Genomic DNA, 19,291 nt, shown 5'->3' on the forward strand with positions numbered 1-19,291 from the left:
CAACAATGTCTCAGCCGCCTTCTCCCTTCCAGCCTGGCTTTCCCACTTCCTCCCAGGCAATGCTTTGCAGGCCCTTTTTCCATCATCTTTGGCACGACTGTCTCCTCCAGACGGACAGACGGTCCAGACGGACGGACGCAGCGCAGGTCACTTTAATGAGTTCGGTTTCACTTCTTGAACATTTGTTTTCCATTTCCCCCTTTCTTTCCCTTCATTTGGTTTTTGCAGCATAAAGAAAAACAATGGGGGAAAAAGTTACAAACACATCTGTCCAGAGCTTGGGAAATTAGATAGATGGATAGACAGACAGACAGACAGACAGACAGACAGACAGACAGACAGACAGATGATAGATAGATATTTCATGTTTATGCCGCTTTCCTCCCAAAAAAGGGACCCAAGGTAGATAGATAGATAGATAGATAGATAGATAGATAGATAGACAGACCACTGCCTTGAGTGCCTACCTACCGTATATACTCGACTATAAGTCGATCTCATGTATAAGTCGAGGGCATGTTTTGGGGCCAAAATTAAAGATTTTGCTATAACCCATGGGTAAGTCGAGGAGGGTCAAACATAAGGGCATGTAACAAAGGATCTAAAGGGCGAACAAAGGAAAACAATGCCAAAGAACTTGCAAAATTGCAGGAGGTATAACCGTTTGTGTTCCCACTGAAAGATGGATGGATGAAAGCATAGAGGGGGCTTAGTGCTTCCAGGAGAGACGACACTCTTGCATTTCATCAGGGGATGGTTTCTATGTTTAGGGGGGCTAAAGGACAGGACTTACACTGACCTTGGATAAGTCGACTCAGATTTTTTGGGTCAATTTTTTGATTAAAATTACTAGACTTATACATGAGTATATACAGTATATTGGGAGAAAGCCAGGATATAAGAAAATAATAATAATAATAATAATAATAATAATAATAATAATAATTATTATTATTATTATTATTCATGTTTATGCCACCTTCGTCCCCAAAAAGTGATCCAAGGCAGTTAGATGACTGATAGATACACAGATGGACAGACAGACAAAGACAGATCACCGCCTTGAGTCTCTATATTGGGAGAAAGGAGGGATATAAGATAATAATAATAATAATAATAATAGATATTTCATGTTTTAAAAAAAGGGGACCCTGGGATTTATAGCCCAAACAGGTATCTTTTGCACACTCTGCATGTGTCTATTCATGGATAAGATCCTACATTAGGGGTGAGTAGCATACATCTCCAATTGGACAGTTACTTATCAGTTTTGGTATACAACCCATGTGTTGAGTGGCAATGCCACATAACTTAATGAGCATCTGAATGTGTGGCCTAATACACAACCAGAATATGCATGTGCACACCAACACATCTGCAATGGCACCGCTGCTGTGCTGCAACATTGAACATAACACAAGCATCGCACATCAGGCAAAAATGTCCATCCGCTTCCATAGGGGAAGGTAGGCATGCATGAGACAGGATCCTAGCCTTTACCAGCAGCAGATGTTCATCTCCATGCTCCGCTTTGGTGTCACAACAAAACACAAATCCCAGAATTCCACAGTATTAAGCCACGTCAGTTAAAGTGGTGTCAAACTGGATTGTTTCTGCAGTGCAGATGCACCCCTGGTTACACGGTTCTCGCTGCTTAACTTCCACAACTCCATCTTATGGAATGATGGGATTTGTAGTAGTTTGGAGAGAGGAGTTAAGATAAGATACTGAAGAAAATGTTATAAACTCTGTAACTGAGGCGAAGTCAGCAAAAGATGATCCATCCTATGCATTTGGATGAACAATTGGGAAGCCGAGCAAAGAGAAGACAACATTTATTGGGTGATTTCAACAAACATGGATATTGTATTACAGTCAGCACTCCATGTCTCCAGAGTCTTTATCCACAAATTCAACCCTCCGTGGGTTGAAAATATTCCCGAAAGGTAGAAATTCCCAAAAGTAAACCTTGAATGTGCCATTTTATATAAGGGAAGCCATTTTCCTATGCCACTGTATGTCATGGGACTTGAGCATGCGCGGATCTTGGTATCCATGGTGGGTCCTGGGACCAAAGGCCAGCAGACAACAAGGGCCCACTGTTCTATGCAACCCTGAGACCCTGGCCCTTATCAGATGAGTCAGGAACTGGGGGTCTTCTGCACTGGGCGGTTCGAATTCACGTTATTTCGCACAATACGATCATACCATCATTCGAATGGCCCAATCCGAACGCACGTGAATGCGCGAGCTGCCGAACTGAATGCGTACTGGCTCCTCTTTTTGGAGCGTGTTGGCCAGTGCACTGATAAGGGGATTGGCGATATCCTGGATTGGGGCTCTGTTCGATCTCAGTGCGAATGGGTCTGGTGTGACTACCCAGTCCTGAATTCCATCGCAAGACCCCCAGATTCCAATTTTTACTTCCGGTGGGTCTTGCCTCTTGCCGGTTCCAGGGAAGCGGGGGGGGGGGGGGCGGTTCCAGCGGCCTCCTCCTCCTCCTCCCGGCTTGGGAGCCAGCATAAGCTGCATCCCAAGAAGGGAAGAGGCGCGGGGGGCCGCTGGAATCGTGGTTCCAGCAGCCTCCTCCTCCTCCTCCCGGCTTGGGAGCCAGCAAAAGCTGCATCCCAAGAAGGGAAGAGGCGCGGGGGGCCGCTGGAATCGTGGTTCCAGCAGCCTCCTCCTCCTCCTCCCGGCTTGGGAGCCAGCCGATCGCCGCGATTCTAGCGGCCCCGCGCCTGTTCTCTGCCTGGGATGCAGCCCGGGCTGGATCCCAAGCCGGGAGGAGGAGGAAGAAAAAAGCATCCCCATTTACTTAGATGGCCATCCAGCCTGTTTGACAGTCGCTGGAACTGCTCCTCCCCCCCCCCAGAATACATATTCACACACTCACACACACACACGTAGAACCGGGCATTGCTAATTTGTTGCAAGGGAAGGAAGGTCATGGTAACGTTAAAACCAAGCAGGAATGTAGAGAGGAAACAGAGAGGAATGTAGAGAGGGCACGTTGTATCGCGATTGTTAATGTGCATGAGCTGGCTCTCCAGCTGTTTACCGGGCTGTCATGACGGGACCTCCCCTTTCACCCCGGAAGCGTTTAAGGTCGCAACCCATGCAGGGCACCACTGAGCATGTGCGAGGCGGCCGATACGAATCGGCCAATCCTCATGTTGAGCACCGGTGTGACAAAACATTCTGCACTGAATGCACTTCGCGCGAATGCGGATTGGCCAATTTGAATCCTGCCAATTTGGAGGGGCTCCCAGGTATGATGGTATTGTGCGAAATAACGTGAATTCGAACCGCCCAGTGCTGAAGACCCCCAGTTCCAGACTCATCTGATAAGGGCCCCTGAGCCACAAGCGGAAGAGGCCAGGAGTGGCTCCAAAGGTTGCTTAAGACCAATGGAGTCACAGGACCAAGGGGGGCTTTTGCTGAATTTGCAGAAGTCAATGCATGGCTTGCGTTCCTCTCGGTCTGTTCCTCTCCTTTGTGGTTTGGCTGGAAATAGTATAAAAGCAACCCCTAAACTGCCTCTCTAAGAAAAGGCGTCCATTTGCTGCGGTTTGTGTCCTTTCCAGGGAAGACGCCATTAGAGTCCTGAGTGTATCCCAAGGTAAGGAGTCTTTCTACCAGCGGCTCCCAAACTTTGGTCCTCCAGATGTTTTGGACATCAGCTCCCAGAATCCCTGGCTGTTAGGAATTCCTGCATTCTGGGATTTAAAGTCCAAAACTGACGGTGGACCAAGATTTGGGCATCCCCGCTTTCTACCAATGCAACACACTTGATAGCTGTAGAGGGAAAGGACCTCTTATGTGTCTGTATTCATGCATAGAAGTCTATCTATGGAGTTTATCACATGAAGGAGATTGGGAGTTTATCCTGGGAATATCCTGGGAAAACCGCATCATGGTTTCACACGACTTTGCACAAAACCTGCCATTAAAGTGGTCCCAAAGAAGCATTAACATGCATCTTTTTTACTTTGGGGATTTCAGTGACAATGCATTTCCGATATCACTTTGCATGGGATAATCATTCACTGAATTTACTCGCCATTTCCGCTTGATTTGCAGGATGCTTTAAATGCACTTGAACCTCTCTTTAATGCCGAAATTAGCCCCGGTGTGATAAACTCCTATGCGTTCCCAGTTATTTCAGACCTGGGGGACTGGGGCCTATGGCCATGGACTCAGCATCCTTGCAAGAAAAGTGAGGATTCTCCTCTTTCAGATGCAAAGTTGCGGTTGCTTCCAAAGGCAGCCTTGACTTTGGAGGGCTGTCTTTGAATCGTGCGTCTTTGCGCAGCGTCCGCATCACAGCTGCAGAGCGAGGCTCTAAAGAGCGCCTTTGTTCTGGCAAAAGATCTGGAGATATCGGAGTTATCAGCGGGGAAGTTCTGAAGAAGATTACCTCGGTGTCCAAGAGACAGTTGCACACAAAGAGGAGTATTTACTTAAGCAAATCCTTTAATAACCAGGACCTTGTTGAGCAAAAGGGGCGTCTAGGAGGAACTTGCAGCCTCTTCCTCCGAGGCGCCAGTTTCCCTCAACAAGCTCCAAATTACTCACGGGTTACCAAAAAGGGGTTCTACTCACCATCAGCCTCATGCATAAGGTGAGGGCAGATTTGGGGGCCGAAACTGTAAGTGAATTGCCCCCAGCAAGCTGGGTACTTCAAGAAGAAGGAAGGATGAGGGCAGTGTGGTCTAGTGGTTTGAGCATTCAACTACAACCCTGGAGTCCAGGGTTTCAACCTTCGCTTGGCCATGGAAACCTATTGTGTCTCCTTGAGCAAGTCACACTAAAGTTACTGCAGCAAAACCTTTCTAAACAAATCTTGCTGAGAAAATCACAGGGATGGGTTTGCTTTAGGGTCAGAAATATCTGGAAGGCACATAACAACAACAACAACAACAGCTTAAGGTCTGAGAAGTTTCCCTTTGAGCTGGAAAATGCTGCCGTGATCAATGGGGTCTTCTGCACTGGGCGGTTCGAATTCACGTTATTTCGCACAATACCATCATACCATCATTCGAATGGCCCAATCCGCACTCACGTGAATGCGCGAGATGCCGAACTGAATGCGTACTGGCTCCTCTTTTTGGAGCGTGTTGGCCAGTGCGCTGATAAGGGGATTGGCAATATCCTGGATTGGGGCTTTGTTCGATCTCAGTGCGAATGGCTCTGGTGTGACTACCCAGTCCTGAATTCCATCGCAAGACCCCCAGATTCCAATTTTTACTTCCGGTGGGTCTTTCCTCTTGCCGGTTCCAGGGAAGCGGGGGTGGGGGGCGGTTCCAGCGGCCTCCTCCTCCTCCTCCCGGCTTGAGAGGCATCCCTGGCTGCATCCCAGCCAGGGAAGAGGCGCGGGGGCCGCTGGAATCGCCTAGGCTGCCTCTCAAGTCGGGAGGAGGAGGAGGAGGCCGCTGGAACGGCGGCGATCGCTGTGATTCTAGCGGCCCCGCGCCTGTTCCCTGCCTGGGATGCAGCCCAGGCTGGATCCCAAGCCGGGAGGAGGAGGAGGAAGCCGCTGGAATCACGGTGACCCCAAGAAAGGCCATCCAGTCCAACCTCCTTCTGCCATGCAGGAACTCTTAATCAAAGCATCCCCATTGACTTAGATGGCCATCCAGCCTCTTTGACAGCCGCTGGAACTGGTCCTCCCCCCCCCCCAGAATACATATTCACACACTCACACACACACACGTACAACCGGGCATTGCTAATTTGTTGCAAGGGAAGGTCATGGTAACGTTAAAACCAAGCAGGAATGTAGAGAGGAAACAGAGAGGAATGTACAGAGGGCACGTTGTATCGCGATTGTTAATGTGCATGAGCTGGCTCTCCAGCTGTTTACCGGGCTGTCATGACGGGACCTCCCCTTTCACCCCGGAAGCGTTTAAGGTCGCAACCCATGCAGGGCACCACTGAGCATGTGCGAGGCGGCCGATACGAATCGGCCAATCCTCATGTTGAGCACCGGTGTGACAAAACATTCTGCACTGAATGCACTTCGCGCGAATGCGGATTGGCCAATTTGAATCCTGCCAATACGGAGGGACTCCCAGGTATGATGGTATTGTGCGAAATAACATGAATTCGAACCGCCCAGTGCAGAAGAGCCCCAGTTCCACACTCATCTGATAAGGGCCAATGCCTGAGGCATACTTTGCCTGAATCCCTTGGACTTCTGGCAAAAAGCTCTTCCGAACTTTGAAGAAAGCTTGCCTCCTCCATAGAGAACCCTGGGCCAGTCCTGGTGTCTTACTTGGGACTCGACTGAGACACTTTCATCACTGGGAGGGAGGAGGGCTGGGCAAGGTTTGTTTCTTAAAACAGATCAGCTTCCATTGGTCTCCCCCAGCCTCTGCATTCCCCAAAATATGGGAGACTTATGGCCGGAGAGCATGGGCCCCAATTGCCTGCCCTCTTCCTGGAACTGGACTTTGAACAAAATGCTGCTTGACAAAAGTCAGCTTTTTTGAGCACTGAAAGCATGTAAGGCCTAACTGGGCATGGTTTCCTCTGAACAAAGTCTTTGGAGGTGTATGTTCTGCCGTATTTGAGATACACACACTTGTCCCTCCCTTTTGCAGACTTGTGGAGTCTGCAGTCTCACTCTTTGCTGGAGGGACAAAATGGCAGTGCACACCTGTGTGCAGCCCTACGCACTCACCTTGAGAGTCACGCCATTATTTTCAATGGGACTCAGATATCTGTGAGTCGCCATTTTTGCTGGGGGGGGATCCAGAACGGGTCGCCCACGAATTAGGAAGGGCTGCTGTATATGACCAAAGCTACCAGCTGGACACTGGTGGAAGCTCACAGTTCATGCTGCCTCCATAAGATGCTGGTCCCCCGTGAGATTTCTACTGGGATTTCTAGTGGGGCCCAGCGTCTTCCGAGGGCCAAAGAAATGCCCAGTTCTGACATGTTCTACAGAAGGTTTCTGGCTGCGCTTGCAAGCCAAGTGTATGTTATGCACACATTGCTTGGAGGAAGGGGAGAAGAAGCAACAACATGCAAGTCATTGGAGGGCACAGCTGCCAGCCAGAGCCAGAACTCTCATTGTGTCGATGGGGAAGGTGTTGGTTGTCTCAGGTCTGGTTGTCGCACAACACAAGGCAGCAGATTGCCTGCCACTGGGGAACACAGTGACTTGCCCAGCATCATGTAGTGGTTTGAGTGCTGGATTATGACTCCGGAGACTAGAGTTGGAATCCCAGTTTGGCCAAATAAACCCAGTGGGTGACCTTGGGCAAGTCACATACTCTCAGCCTCAAGGGAAGGCAATGACAAACCTACCTCTGGACAAACCTTGCCAAGAAAACCTCACAATCGTTTTGTCTTAGAGCCTTAATGTGTTATTAAACAAATTCGTCAGGCAAATGAAAAGACGGCGTGGTCTTTTTTTGCCTCTCCCTCCCCATGATTCTCATTTTATTCGGGTTGTGAAAGCATGGGAGAGTTTTGCAAAAGTGTCTTTTTTGCAGAAAGGATTATTTCTGCTTGGCAAATGGGACACTTTTACAACACTTTTATGGGAAAACCACCCACACATCTTTTTGCCTCCTGGGTTGGTTTAATAATGCTATAAGGCTCTTTCGGTTGTCATAAGATGGAAACAATACCATATGGTATAAATACCATAAATAAATAAATAAATAACAACAACCTGAAGCCACACACCTCACACATACGTATATCTTTGAATATTTCAAATGTTTGAACATTGCAAAAACCAGTGTTCTGAAGGATAGCATAATGACAGATAAGGCAGTATTCAGCTGCTGTGGTGACACACTCTTAGTGGCTCGAGGGGACTTTTAAACCGGCTATGCTTGCTTTGGGACTGGGATATAGTCTAGCCCCAGCAGCCCAAAGACCGGCCACCTTGAAGTGTCCCTTTTGAAATGGGATGATTGCCATGTTCTGTATGAGAGTCCATCCTCCCTAAGGCTGGTCCAGGAGCTGCAACTGGGCACAGAGTGCTTCAGCAACCCGCCAGAAAAGTGTTTCATCTGCGCCGCAGGAATTGCACCCGTGGCCCATCTGCTTGTAGGTGAAGGTTTCATCAAGCCATAAAATATTTATAACCCCTCCTTAGACCTGGATGAGCATCCCACTGTGCCACCGTCCCTTTTATGTTTGCTTCCTGGAAGACCAGGAGGAAATAGCATGCCAGCTTTGCCACAGTTGGTGGCCACTTTGGGGAATGTTTGGACTCTCAATGGGGTCTGCCAATGGAAGCGCCATCCTTTTTGGACAAGTACAGGAGGGTAGTCCTTGTTGTCAGTGTTGTTCATTTCCAGGCTGTATCTTAGCCGGAGAAGGAGAAAGATTTATGCCAGTCCTCCCTGCGATTGCCCTCTGCCCAATCTGCTTATGGGCCTCCTGGCACATCTTCTGGAAACTTTTGTGGCAGTCTTGTGGTTTTTGCAGAAACACATTGATGCATTGATAAGAGTTACATAACAGGCTGAGTTACAAATGCCTGACTGGATTTTCCTTGTTGTTTTAAGGAGGATGGCTTCTGCTTTTTTATGGAGGCTCAGACAGAAGGAGAGGGAGAGGAGGCGGGAGAGGCTGCTGTGATCCATGTCCCAGATATGGAGGGCCTGTGCGCCCTCCGGCCCTTTCATCCCCAGCCCATGCCTTTGATCTCTCTGATAAAAGGACAGAGTCCCAGACCTTCTGTTGGGGAAAATGAAAGCCCCTCTAATCTCTGTTTGCTTGGGAGGGTGGGACGGGCGCATCTGCCACCTGGCTTACAACCCTGCCTCCAGAAACCAGGATCTTCCCAAACTGGGACTGTCTATAAATACAGCGGACACTAACCGGGTTCAGCACTGGTGGCTCACCTGGCATCGCATCCCTGCGGACACAGACAGGTGAGTCTCTCCGGTGCATTCCTTGCTATGCCTTTGGGTTTCAGGTCGATGTGGCTGGCTTAATAGACTGATGTTATTAATAGCTTGGCCAACTGATATTAAAAGCATGCCCCAATGGAACAAGGGGAGTGTTGCTTTGGGAACTCACCCCGTGCTACTCATGCTTGGCCAGCACACTGCCAAATGCTGGCGCTCTGCAAAAGAATGCCATTGCCTAAGTGTGGCTGCATGCACCCTTTGGCAAATTCTGCCCAAAGTGGCAATGGCTGCCTTGGAAGCAAAGGAGGGCAACTGTGGTGGGTCTAGGGCCCACGTTTCTGCCCCAGACTGAAGTAAGGGGCTCGTGGATAGACAAAAAAGCAGAATAAAATAAGTGGCTAACACTGGAAGGTGAATGGTCAGTTCCAGGAGAGGTCTAGGGATTTTGGAGGAGTCAAGGGGCACAAGCAGCCTTTTGGGGGGTCTGCACTTTGCTGTTACCCAGCTTCAGAGTCAGGGTTGCATCTGCACAGCAGAATTAATGCAGTTTGATGCCACTTTAACTGCCTTGGCTCAATGCTATGGAATCCTGGGGACTGTAGTTTGTCATGGCACCAGAACTATTGGACAGAGAAGGCTAAATATCTCACCAAACTACAAATCCCAGGAATTCATAGAACTGCAGTTAAAGTGGTGTCAAACTGCATTCATTCTGCTGTTTAGATGCCAAAGTTGCGTAGTAGTTTGAGTGTTGGACTACAACTCTGGAGACCTGGGTTTGATTCCCAGCTTGGCCATGGAAACCCACTGGGTGACAACCTGGGGCAAGTCACACACTCTCAGCCTCAGGGGAAGGAAAGGGCAAACCTCCTCTGAATAAATCTTTCCAAGAAAACCCCATGATGGGGTTGCCTTGGGCTCGCCTTAAGTCCGAAAGAACTTGAAGGCACACAGCAACAACAACAAAAAGATGCAGAGCAAATGTCTCCAGGTCAAAACTGACAAATGCCAGAGATTCAGAGCAAGGCAGGTGCCACCAATGGAACTTATGAGTGTGCCTCTGCTTTCCTGGTGGCAAGAGCTGTGCGACAGAGGAACGCATGGACACTCTTGCAAGGTGCCAGACTCTCTGTCCTTGGAGGCCTTTAAGCGGAGGTTGGGTGGCCATTCTTTCCAGGAATGCTTTAGTTGTGGGTTTGGATTAGATGTGGGTCCCTCCTTCCTCTGGGAATCTGTGATCTGTCTGCTAGGAGTGGGCTGAGCTGGAATGAAAGCAAAAAGATCGTGGCCAAACAGTGTCCTTTTCCATGTCCTACATTTCAACTCTGTCCAGGAGGAATTTCAATACAACTATGACTTCTTTGGGGGCTTTTAAACAGAGGCTGGGTGGCCATCTGTTGGGTATGCTCTGATTGTGAGTTCCTGCATGGCAGAATGTAGTTGGACTGGATCATGGCCCTTGGGGACTCTTCCAACTCTAGGATCCTATGATTCTCTGACTCCATGCATTTACATTTGTATCAGTGTTTTTTGCTTTCATGTGGTCAGGCTCTACCTTTATCTTGAAGGTCCTACCTTTTGCGGTACCTTGTCCTCTTTTGCAGTTAGGACATCTGGTCCTCATCCTGTTGGAGAGCCACTGCAGACCCGAGTTGAGCAAAGCAAAAGGAGGGCAGACAAGTCAGCACTGCGGAGTATCCACTAATGAAGTTGGAGAAAAATGAGTAGCACCCAAGTAGGGTTGGCCCAATGTCACCATCCGCTCCTGTCGCCCGTTTTGGGGTTGTCCTTCAAGCCATCCTGCCAGCAGAGAATAGGAAGGTGCAGGGCACTCATCCACCCTTAACCTCTTCCCTCCCTCTTTCTTAGAACCAAAGGACCAAAATGTCTCCAAAGGTCTTCTTCAGCCTTGGGCTCTTGGGATGCCTGTTGGCCGGGCCATTCATGGGCAGTAATGGTGAGTCCTCTTTAGAGTCTCTCCCTGGAATGACAACGCTTTCTTTTCCCTCCTTTCTTTCCCACCCAGATCCATATTTCCAATCCTCAGGGGGAGAGGGAGGAATCTCAGGATGAGAGCACTGCCTTGTAAACACTCCCCTTCCCCTGCAAGCTGCTATGGACCGGTTCCCATTCAAAGCAACGTCACTTTTGGACACTCATCCTCTTGCACACCCCTCTTGCAACCATCCACCTGCAAAGGGATCTTGCAGCACCTTTGAGAGACTAACTGAAAGAAAGAAGTTGGCAGCATGAGGTGTCCTAGACTTCAGCCTACTCAGCGTAGTAGGTTGGTGTCACCCACGCGGAAACTCATGGTGTCACCCCCCTCCTTCCATACCACACTGTAGTAATGCTTTTTGTACTCATAAATCTTAATTCCCATATATCTCTCAATGCAACAGTAAGAGTTGTGTCATAAACAACCAGCAAAATTTTAAATTATACCTTTAAATCAAAATATCATATGTGCAGAATTAATGCATTGACATATACATAGTTTCATAGGGTTGAAGTGAAAATTTGGTGAAATGTGATGTTTTTAATGAAATTAAGAACATTTTAATTAATTCAATTTTTTTTTTAACATTGAATTTCTGGGGCCCCTCCTTTCTGCTCCCATTGAGCCTCAACCCACTGCCTTCAGCATTTTGAAGAGATACAGGCCAGTTTCTTCCAAAATGCAGGCGTTTGAGGAGCAGTGGTGTCACCCCCCTTTTAGGGTGCCACCTGGTGCGGTCCGTACCCCCAGGACACCTTAATATCGCCACTGAGCCAACTTCTTCAGATCAATCTACAGTCACCCTTCTGTTTTCGCAGGGATAAGTTCCAGACCCCCCCCCATGAAAACAAAAATCACAGGTATTCAAGCCCCATTGGCTTGAATAGCTGCGTGCCCCCCATTGTTTCTCCCTCCGTTTGCCCCTGAAGTCCGCGAAAATGGAGGGGCGACTGTATTTCATCCATCTGTTCCCTAGCACTCCATTGAATTTCCAGGTCTCAGGGCCTGGGTAAAGGGGAGGAATCCCAGGAAAAGTGCATCGCCAGCAAAATGCATATCTATCTATCTCCTATCTATCTATCTATCTATCTATCTATCTATCTATCTATCTATCTATCATCTCTGTTTTGATTTGTTCTTGGTTCTCTTGTTGCTGCCAGCTACTTTGGGTTGGCCATGGTAGAACGTTTGCTGTTCAAGGCAGAGTCCAGAAAACTTTCCTTTGGTTGGACTCTTTTTTAAAAAGATAGATGAGATGCTTTAATGGTTTTTAGATATTTATTTTATGCTTTTAAACATCAGATCCCATTTTGGGAGAAAGGCAGGATACACACACAGACACTGGAGATTGCTGTAGGGATGGTGATGGGTCAAGAGGGGATAAATATAGTGGGCCCTTGGTATTTTCTGGGATTCGGTTCCAGGATCCCTCCATGGATGCCAAAATCCATGGATGCTCAAGTCCCATTCATTATAATGGCATAGTAAAATGGTGCCCCTTATACAGTATAAGGGCAAAATCAAGGTCTGACTATGGAAATTTGTATATTTTAAATGTATTTTCAAGCCGTGGATGTTTGAATCCGTGGATAAAAAAAATCTATGGATAAGGAGGGCTGGCTGTAAATGCCATGCCTACATGCCTTCTTCTTGTGTGCTCAAAAGCAGCCCTTGCAAAGGTGTTAAAACAGAGCTGGGGGAAAGCTGTGCTATTTCTCTTGTTCAAAGCAGAGATTGGAAAACTCAGTTTCCAACCACATAAATGTTTTCTCATGTATGCTAGACGTGGGCCATATGAACATCATCATCATCATCACCAGAGCTATGGTGGTTGGTACATGGCTTAATAACTCCGCCAGGACCCACCCTCGCTGACTTCTCCAAGGGGCAATCCCATGATTACAATGGGAAATCTGGACCATCCCAGTCCGGTCTCAAGGAGGCCCCTCAAATCTGTTGGTCACATCCTTTCTGTCCACAACAGGAATGGAGAAAGTGTAGGAACCCATGGTTTTTATTCAGGGATGTGGAAGAGCTGAATGCCCTCTGCTTCTCGTCTCTCATTGGGAGTCAATATCTGGCCTTTGGGGTGGGCATTCAGCAAAGGTGGGGGTCATGCCAATATGGCTGAATTGCAACATTAATATCTGCTGCCCCTGTCCTGGGGGGGGGGCAGCATCCATTGCATGCGCTTTTGGGTCTCTCTCCTATGTCTCCAACCCTTCTCCTTGCCCTGTCAGGCGCCCAGGTGGCAGCTTGTCCCACCAACTGGCTCTCCTACAATGGCCGCTGCTACGGCTACTTTGCTCAGGAGCTGAACTGGCAGATGGCGGAGGTGAGTGGGGCAGGCTATGTGTGGGGGGTCCACGAACTGGGGATGGGGAGAATCCTATGGGTGGCATTTGCATGCTTCAGTGCCCCCATGGAAGTGGTTGGACATCCTTGTCCGATACAGAATGGCCACATTCAATTCAAAGCTGAAAAAACAGAACTGTATGTGCGGTGCCATCATGCATGGTGACATAATCTGTCTGGTTGCACATATGCGCTGCACATGGGTGTGCATATGTGCTGTGCTTGTTGCCTATTGCACATGGTGTCTTGAGCCAGGGCTGGGTGTAGTTTCAGTCCTCCCCAAAAGTTCTTCTAGTGCCAAAAATATACACACGTTACTGCTATAAAATTTCACTGGTGGTCAGTTTTGCAGCTGATGGGACACATGACAGACCAAACTAATGGGAGAACCTCCCCCCCCCCCAACTTTGGCTGACATCAAATTGCTATCACTGGACCTATGGGACACCTGGGTTGGGCTGCTCTCCTTGTAGGCAAAGAATGAGGGAAGAGTGCATCGCATCCCATCAAGTCCCAACCCCCAGGGGTTCTCTATAGGTCCAGCAATAGGAATCTGATCTGATTACCAGCCAAGGGATAAGTCAGAGTAGAATGAATGTAGGGCCCCAATCCTCCCATTGTTGGTGAGGGGTGCTAGAGCCCCATCAGCAAAAAGGCTGGGATGCTTTGTTGCTGAGTCTCATCTGCTGCATCATGGACCACCAGTAAAGCACATGCCATGGCAGTCATGCGTGTCAGTGTTCAACACCCAAAGACACACTGGAGAGGCCTGGAACTGCACCCAATTCTGACACAAGACACACAATTGAGCATTGTGTGCATTATGCATGCAGAAGCACATATCCCTTTGGTTGCACATTGTAGGAATTAAGTAACAAGGCAGCATTACATCTGTGAGCATAAAGTTATGTTCCATCTCCTCCATGTAAGATCGCTACCAAGGAGTCCTCTCTGGCTGGCTGTTTAATTGTATTTTAGGGGGTGGTGGGATACTGGGGTACGGGAATGTATGTTTTAACATGTAAGCCATCCTGGTTGTGTGACACAGAGAGGCGGGATACTAATACTAATACTAATACTAATAATAATAATAATTATTATTATTTTAGTATTTTATATTTAAGTAATTATTGGAGTTTATCACATGGAGAGCGAATTGGCAAAATCCAAGTGTAGTTTGTCAGATGCGTTGGCGTCAAAGAGAAATAAGGCGAAAATAATCCTGACAGAAAGCTCCTTCATACTTTCAGAATTTAGCAAAAGTGAAAAGGATCTGATTTTGACAACTTTGTGTTTGGGCTATTTTCGCATTATTTCTCTTCCACGCAAACGTTGTCCGCAAAACATCCTGCAAATGTGGTTTTTTTCAACTTTCTGTTTGAGTTGACCTCAAACGCCATCTGAAAAATGTCATTTTCAGTTTAAACTTAGTTTCTGCACGGGATTCGCCCGGTGTTGTAAACTCCATAAGTGTTTTGTTCTATTGAAAAACGCCATGTACATCAATGGTGCTATATAAGTAATAACAACAGCAACCACAACAAAGGATTCTGGTCTAAATAAAATATAAAGTGTGTTAGACAGCAGTGCCTGCCTTCTGTATTGATTCATGCTCACTTCTGCCTTGCATGACACTGAAAGCTGGCTCCCAGTTCAGTCTTGCTCAAGTCATTCCCAAAATGCTGGTGATCCCAACATACAGTTTGGGAGGTTCAGGAAGGATTGGGGGGTTCTGAGTGGGGAAGGGACCATGCCTCTTGGACCCAAAAAATGACCATGCCTTCTCCCTGTCTCTCCTTCGACCTCCAGGCGCAGTGCCGGCGCCGCGGGGGCCACCTGGCCTCCATCCTGGATGAGAACGAACATGAGGCCGTGGCCACTTACCTGCAAGGGGCCCAGAGGTGGGACGACGACGACGTCTGGATCGGGCTCACGATCCCCAACAGGGTCAGTGAGCGAGCGAGCGAACAAGTGGGGGGCCCCCCGGCTTCAGGAGAGGTCTTCCAGCTGGGCTTTTGGCTCAGGACTGCCAGCCCCATTGCCACTGCGTGCCCCTGAAGGCATGCAAAGGGATAGTGTAGCACCTCTGAGGCTAACTGAGCAAAAGGCATTGTAGCAGAACCTTTTATAGGCCTGCTTCCTCTGATGTATGGAATAGAATCATAGAATCATAGAATCATAGAATCATAGAATCATAGAGTTGGAAGAGACCACTAGGGCCATCCAGTCCAACCCCATTCTGCCATGCAGGAAATCCAAATCAAAGCATCCCTGACAGATGGCCATCCAGCCTCTGTTTAAAGACCTCCAAGGAAGGAGACTCTATCACCCTCCGAGGAAGGAGTGCATTCCATTGTCGAACAGCCCTAACTGTCAGGAAGTTCCTCCTAATGTTGAGGTGGAATCTCTTTTCCTGCAGCTTGCATCCATTGTTCCGGGTCCTGTTCTCTGGAGCAGCAGAAAACAAGAATAAACTGGGCATAAACGTTCATAGATTTGGTCTGCTTCCTTTGGTCCTTCCTGGTCCTTCACTGCATGCATCTGAGGAAGTAGATCAAGTCTACAAGAGCTCATCCCCAGTTCATTCCATGCACCTGAGGAAGAAGATCAAGTCTATGAAAGCTTATTACCTGTTTATGCCATGCATAAACTTAAGTCTGCAGAGGCTTATGCTCTGTTCTGTCCAAGCATCTGGGAAAGCTTATGCCCAGTTCACTCTATGCATCTGAGGAGGTAGACCTATGTCTATGAACACTCATGCCCAGCTCAGTCCCTGCATCTGACAAAGTGGATTCCAGTTTACAGAAGCTCATGCCACCCACTTCTTTCTTTCAGTTAGTGTCAAAGGTGCTGCAAGATCCCTTTGCATACTGATATTCCAGATTAACAGACCCACATATCTAAATTTTACCCTCTTGAAGCCATGTCTTCTCAAGCCTGGGTCCCCAAGGCTCATCAGAGGGTTTGGGGCTGGGTGCCCACTCCTGCAAAAAGGAACACAGAGACAGAGATGACTCCTTACATTGAGCTGACCCCTTTGGGATCCATCTGCCCCAATGTTACTGACCTTGACTGGCAGCCATGCTCTGCAGAGTTTCAGGCGGGGGGGGGGGGGGTCTTGCCTTAGCCCTCCTTGGAGGTCTCTGGAATTTCCTGGTGGTCTCCCACCCAAGTGCTATCCAGAGCCAATCCTGCTTTGCCTCCAAAGTGAAGCGAAACTGAGGACCTACAAGCATAAGCAGCTGCCCATATCCTGCTTCACACCCTCAGTCCATTTGGCCCAGTTTTGCCAACTCTGACTGGCAGCCATAGACGTCTTCAGGGGTTCAGCCAGGATTCCTTCCCCAGAACTGCTTGGAGATCCTGCCTGGTCTTCCCTCCCATCCAAGGAATAACAAATCAGAATTTAGATAGCTTCCAAAATAAGATGAGAGCAGGAATTTATGGATTTAGGAAACTGCCCTTCTAATGCATGGGGCCACCTAGCCCAGTTTTGCCAGCTCTGGCCAGCAGCCATGAGGCTCTGCAAGATTTCAAGGAGACACTACCAGATGCTGAATGTGGGGCCTTCTGCCTAGGAACCTGTCCAGCTGTCCTTCTGTAGACCCAAACCCTGGACCAATATGGCCAACTCTGCCTGGCAGCTACAACTACATCTGAGTTTCATAGAATCATAGAATCATAGAATCATAGAGTTGGAAGAGACCGCAAGGGCCATCCAATCCAACCCCATTCTGCCATGCAGGAAATCCAAATCAAAGCATCCCTGACAGATGGCCATCCAGCCTCTGTTTAAAGACCTCCAAGGAAGGAGACTCTATCACCCTCCAAGGAAGGAGTGCATTCCTCTGTCGAACAGCCCTAACTGTCAGGAAGTTCCTCCTAATGTTCAGGTGGAATCTCTTTTCCTGCAGCTTGCATCCATTGTTCCGGGTCCTGTTCTCTGGAGCAGCAGAAAACAAGCTTGCTCCCTCTTCAATATGACATCCCTTCAGTTTCTTCCAGCCAGGCGCCTTTTTCTACCTCTATACCTGGAGATGCCTGGGCTCCCCAACTGATGGTCTCCCAGCCAAAGACTAACCAGGATGGACCCTGCTTAGGGTTGCCATTAGCTTCCAAAATCATGGCAGGATGGTTGTGGCCTTCAGGGTGCGGACGATGGTGCTCTGGGTGGCCCCACCAAGCTGCCAATGGGGTTCCTCTTGCTTTCCTCAGAGCCGCGCCTGGAGCTGGGTGGACGGCAGCCCCTTGGCCTACTCTGCCTGGGAGAAGAACAAGAGCTACTTTGCCCTGAAGGGCGAACACTGTGCGCTGCTGGACGAGTCTTCGGGTGAGTGACCGGGGCTGGAGGGGGAAGGAAACAAAAGCCCACCCTGTGGGCAGATGGCAGGTTTAGGAAAGTGGCTCTGCGTCAGATGCAACAGGGTGGACACAGGACTTTTCCTCCTCCGCAATTCATGTGGTGCATCTCTGGAACTCAGGGCTGCAGACTGTGGTGACAGCAATTCCTGCCTGCTGTGCAAAAGGCACAGGAGCCCTACTGATGAGGTGGAATTGGCAACCACACACAGCCAGAGTCCGCCAAACTGGATCCCTGAGACCCAGACATTGGCATTTATCACATGAAGGAGATCAGTTTACCCTGTGAATATCCTGGAAAAATTGTGGAATTTGCGAAATGATTTCACACAACGTTGCACAAAACCTGCCATTAAAGTGGTCACAAAGAAGCATTAACGTGCATCTTTTTACTTTTTGGATTTCAGCAACAATGCATTTTCGATATCACTTCATTTGTACAATTGTGTGTGATAATCATGCTCACAGTTATTCACCGTTTCTGGTTTATTTGTGGGATGCTTTATATGCGCTTTAATCTCTCTTTAATGCTGAAATTAGTCCCAGTGTGATAAACTCCTCTGAAGCCATGAGGTCTAGAAAAGTTTGATTCTAGTTTAACGCTCACTTTTGTATGTTATTAATTTTATTGTTTCTTGATTTGTAAGCCACTTCGTGTTCCAATTTTGGATGAAACAAGGAATAATAATAATAATAATAATAATAATAATAACAACAACAACAACAACCCCCCTCTAAAGCCACCAGAGTTGATAGCCATCCTGTCTTGTGGCAGTGAGTTCCATAAATTAATCCTGTGCTAGAACACAGCTTTGGAGGCCAATGCATTTGGAGGAGGAGGAGGAGAAACATCATCCCTTTTGCACAATGACTGATGGCATCGCAAACCAATATCTTTTTCTATTTGTGGATTACTTTCCTTCCCTTCACCTTGGGAGGCATTTTAAGCAATTTCCCAAAACCCCAAACCCTTAAGGCTGTTTTTAAAGACGGGTCCTTATCCTGCTTAACATAATGAGTAGAGGAATAAATGACAACATATTTTGGGGATATGTGTGTGGCTTTGCACCATTTCATGCAATATGTTACTTTTAAGAAGTAACTTTCCAGATTGGATGTATGTAAGAATCATTCATAACTGGATTATTAGGATGGACTCATCCTAAACTGAGCCATTCCTAAATATTTTTACATAGCAGTGCTGCTAAGTAAACGCTATGCAATGCCATAAAGACAAGTGCTGAGGAGAGACAGTCAATGCATGGTTCTGGTGGGAAAGGGAGAGCCTTTGGGGGAGGGGGCCATTGCCTGCCCCCCTACAATCCCATGTCCTTATGGGGCGCAAGAGGGGTGCAGATGGCCATCCCTGGCCCCTTGCTCTCTCCAAGACTGACCTTTTCCTCTTCCTCTTCTCCTCCAGGGTTCCTGCTCTGGGACAACGACTCCTGCTTCGACCGCAACCCTTTCCTCTGCAAGGTGTAGGGCTGGACCCTTGCCAAGGCAGATGCCCACCTGGCCCTTCCTATGGACCCTTCCTATGGAGGTCTCACCTATTGCATGGCTGCCTCTTCCCACCACTCTCCCACTCCTAAGTAACCCTCCCTTCCTTTCCCCATCCAACTCTCTGGTTCCCAGTACTGTACTATGAAATCCACAATAAAATTGCTTCTGAGCACAGTAGTGCATTCGGTCTCTTCCATTC

General features: G+C 48.2%; 1 protein-coding gene across 4 annotated transcripts; it reads left to right on the forward strand.

Moving 5' to 3' along the window:
* The first annotated feature begins 3,553 nt into the window (after positions 1-3,553).
* Positions 3,554-19,099, forward strand: LOC149311497 (rheacalcin-1-like). 4 transcript variants are annotated; one of them, XM_089527315.1, is made up of 6 exons: positions 3,554-3,619; positions 10,746-10,833; positions 13,116-13,210; positions 15,040-15,177; positions 17,446-17,560; positions 19,010-19,099. In XM_089527315.1, exons 2-6 carry the CDS (start codon positions 10,761-10,763, stop codon positions 19,069-19,071), a joined length of 483 nt encoding a protein of 160 aa, XP_089383441.1. In that variant the 5' UTR covers positions 3,554-3,619; positions 10,746-10,760; the 3' UTR covers positions 19,072-19,099. The 4 variants fall into 4 exon arrangements, with proteins under 4 accessions (XP_089383441.1, XP_089383442.1, XP_089383439.1 ...); XM_089527316.1 differs by lacking the exon at positions 3,554-3,619 and adding an exon at positions 8,760-8,897; XM_089527313.1 differs by lacking the exon at positions 3,554-3,619 and adding an exon at positions 9,703-9,993.
* Positions 19,100-19,291: the final 192 nt, after the last annotated feature.

The sequence above is a fragment of the Sceloporus occidentalis genome, unplaced genomic scaffold (genome assembly GCF_023333645.1).
Source record: "Sceloporus occidentalis isolate IW3139 unplaced genomic scaffold, rSceOcc1.0.p SCAF_5, whole genome shotgun sequence".
Lineage (NCBI taxonomy): Eukaryota > Metazoa > Chordata > Lepidosauria > Squamata > Phrynosomatidae > Sceloporus > Sceloporus occidentalis.

Coding starts and splice junctions, on each gene's coding strand:
- LOC149311497 (XM_089527313.1), top strand. CDS start 9,847: ATGCAGAGCAAATGTCTCCAGGTCAAAACTGACAAATGCCAGAGATTC. Junction 10,834..13,115: donor GCCATTCATGGGCAGTAATG/GTGAGTCCTCTT, acceptor TTGCCCTGTCAG/GCGCCCAGGTGGCAGCTTGT. Junction 17,561..19,009: donor GCTGCTGGACGAGTCTTCGG/GTGAGTGACCGG, acceptor CTTCTCCTCCAG/GGTTCCTGCTCTGGGACAAC.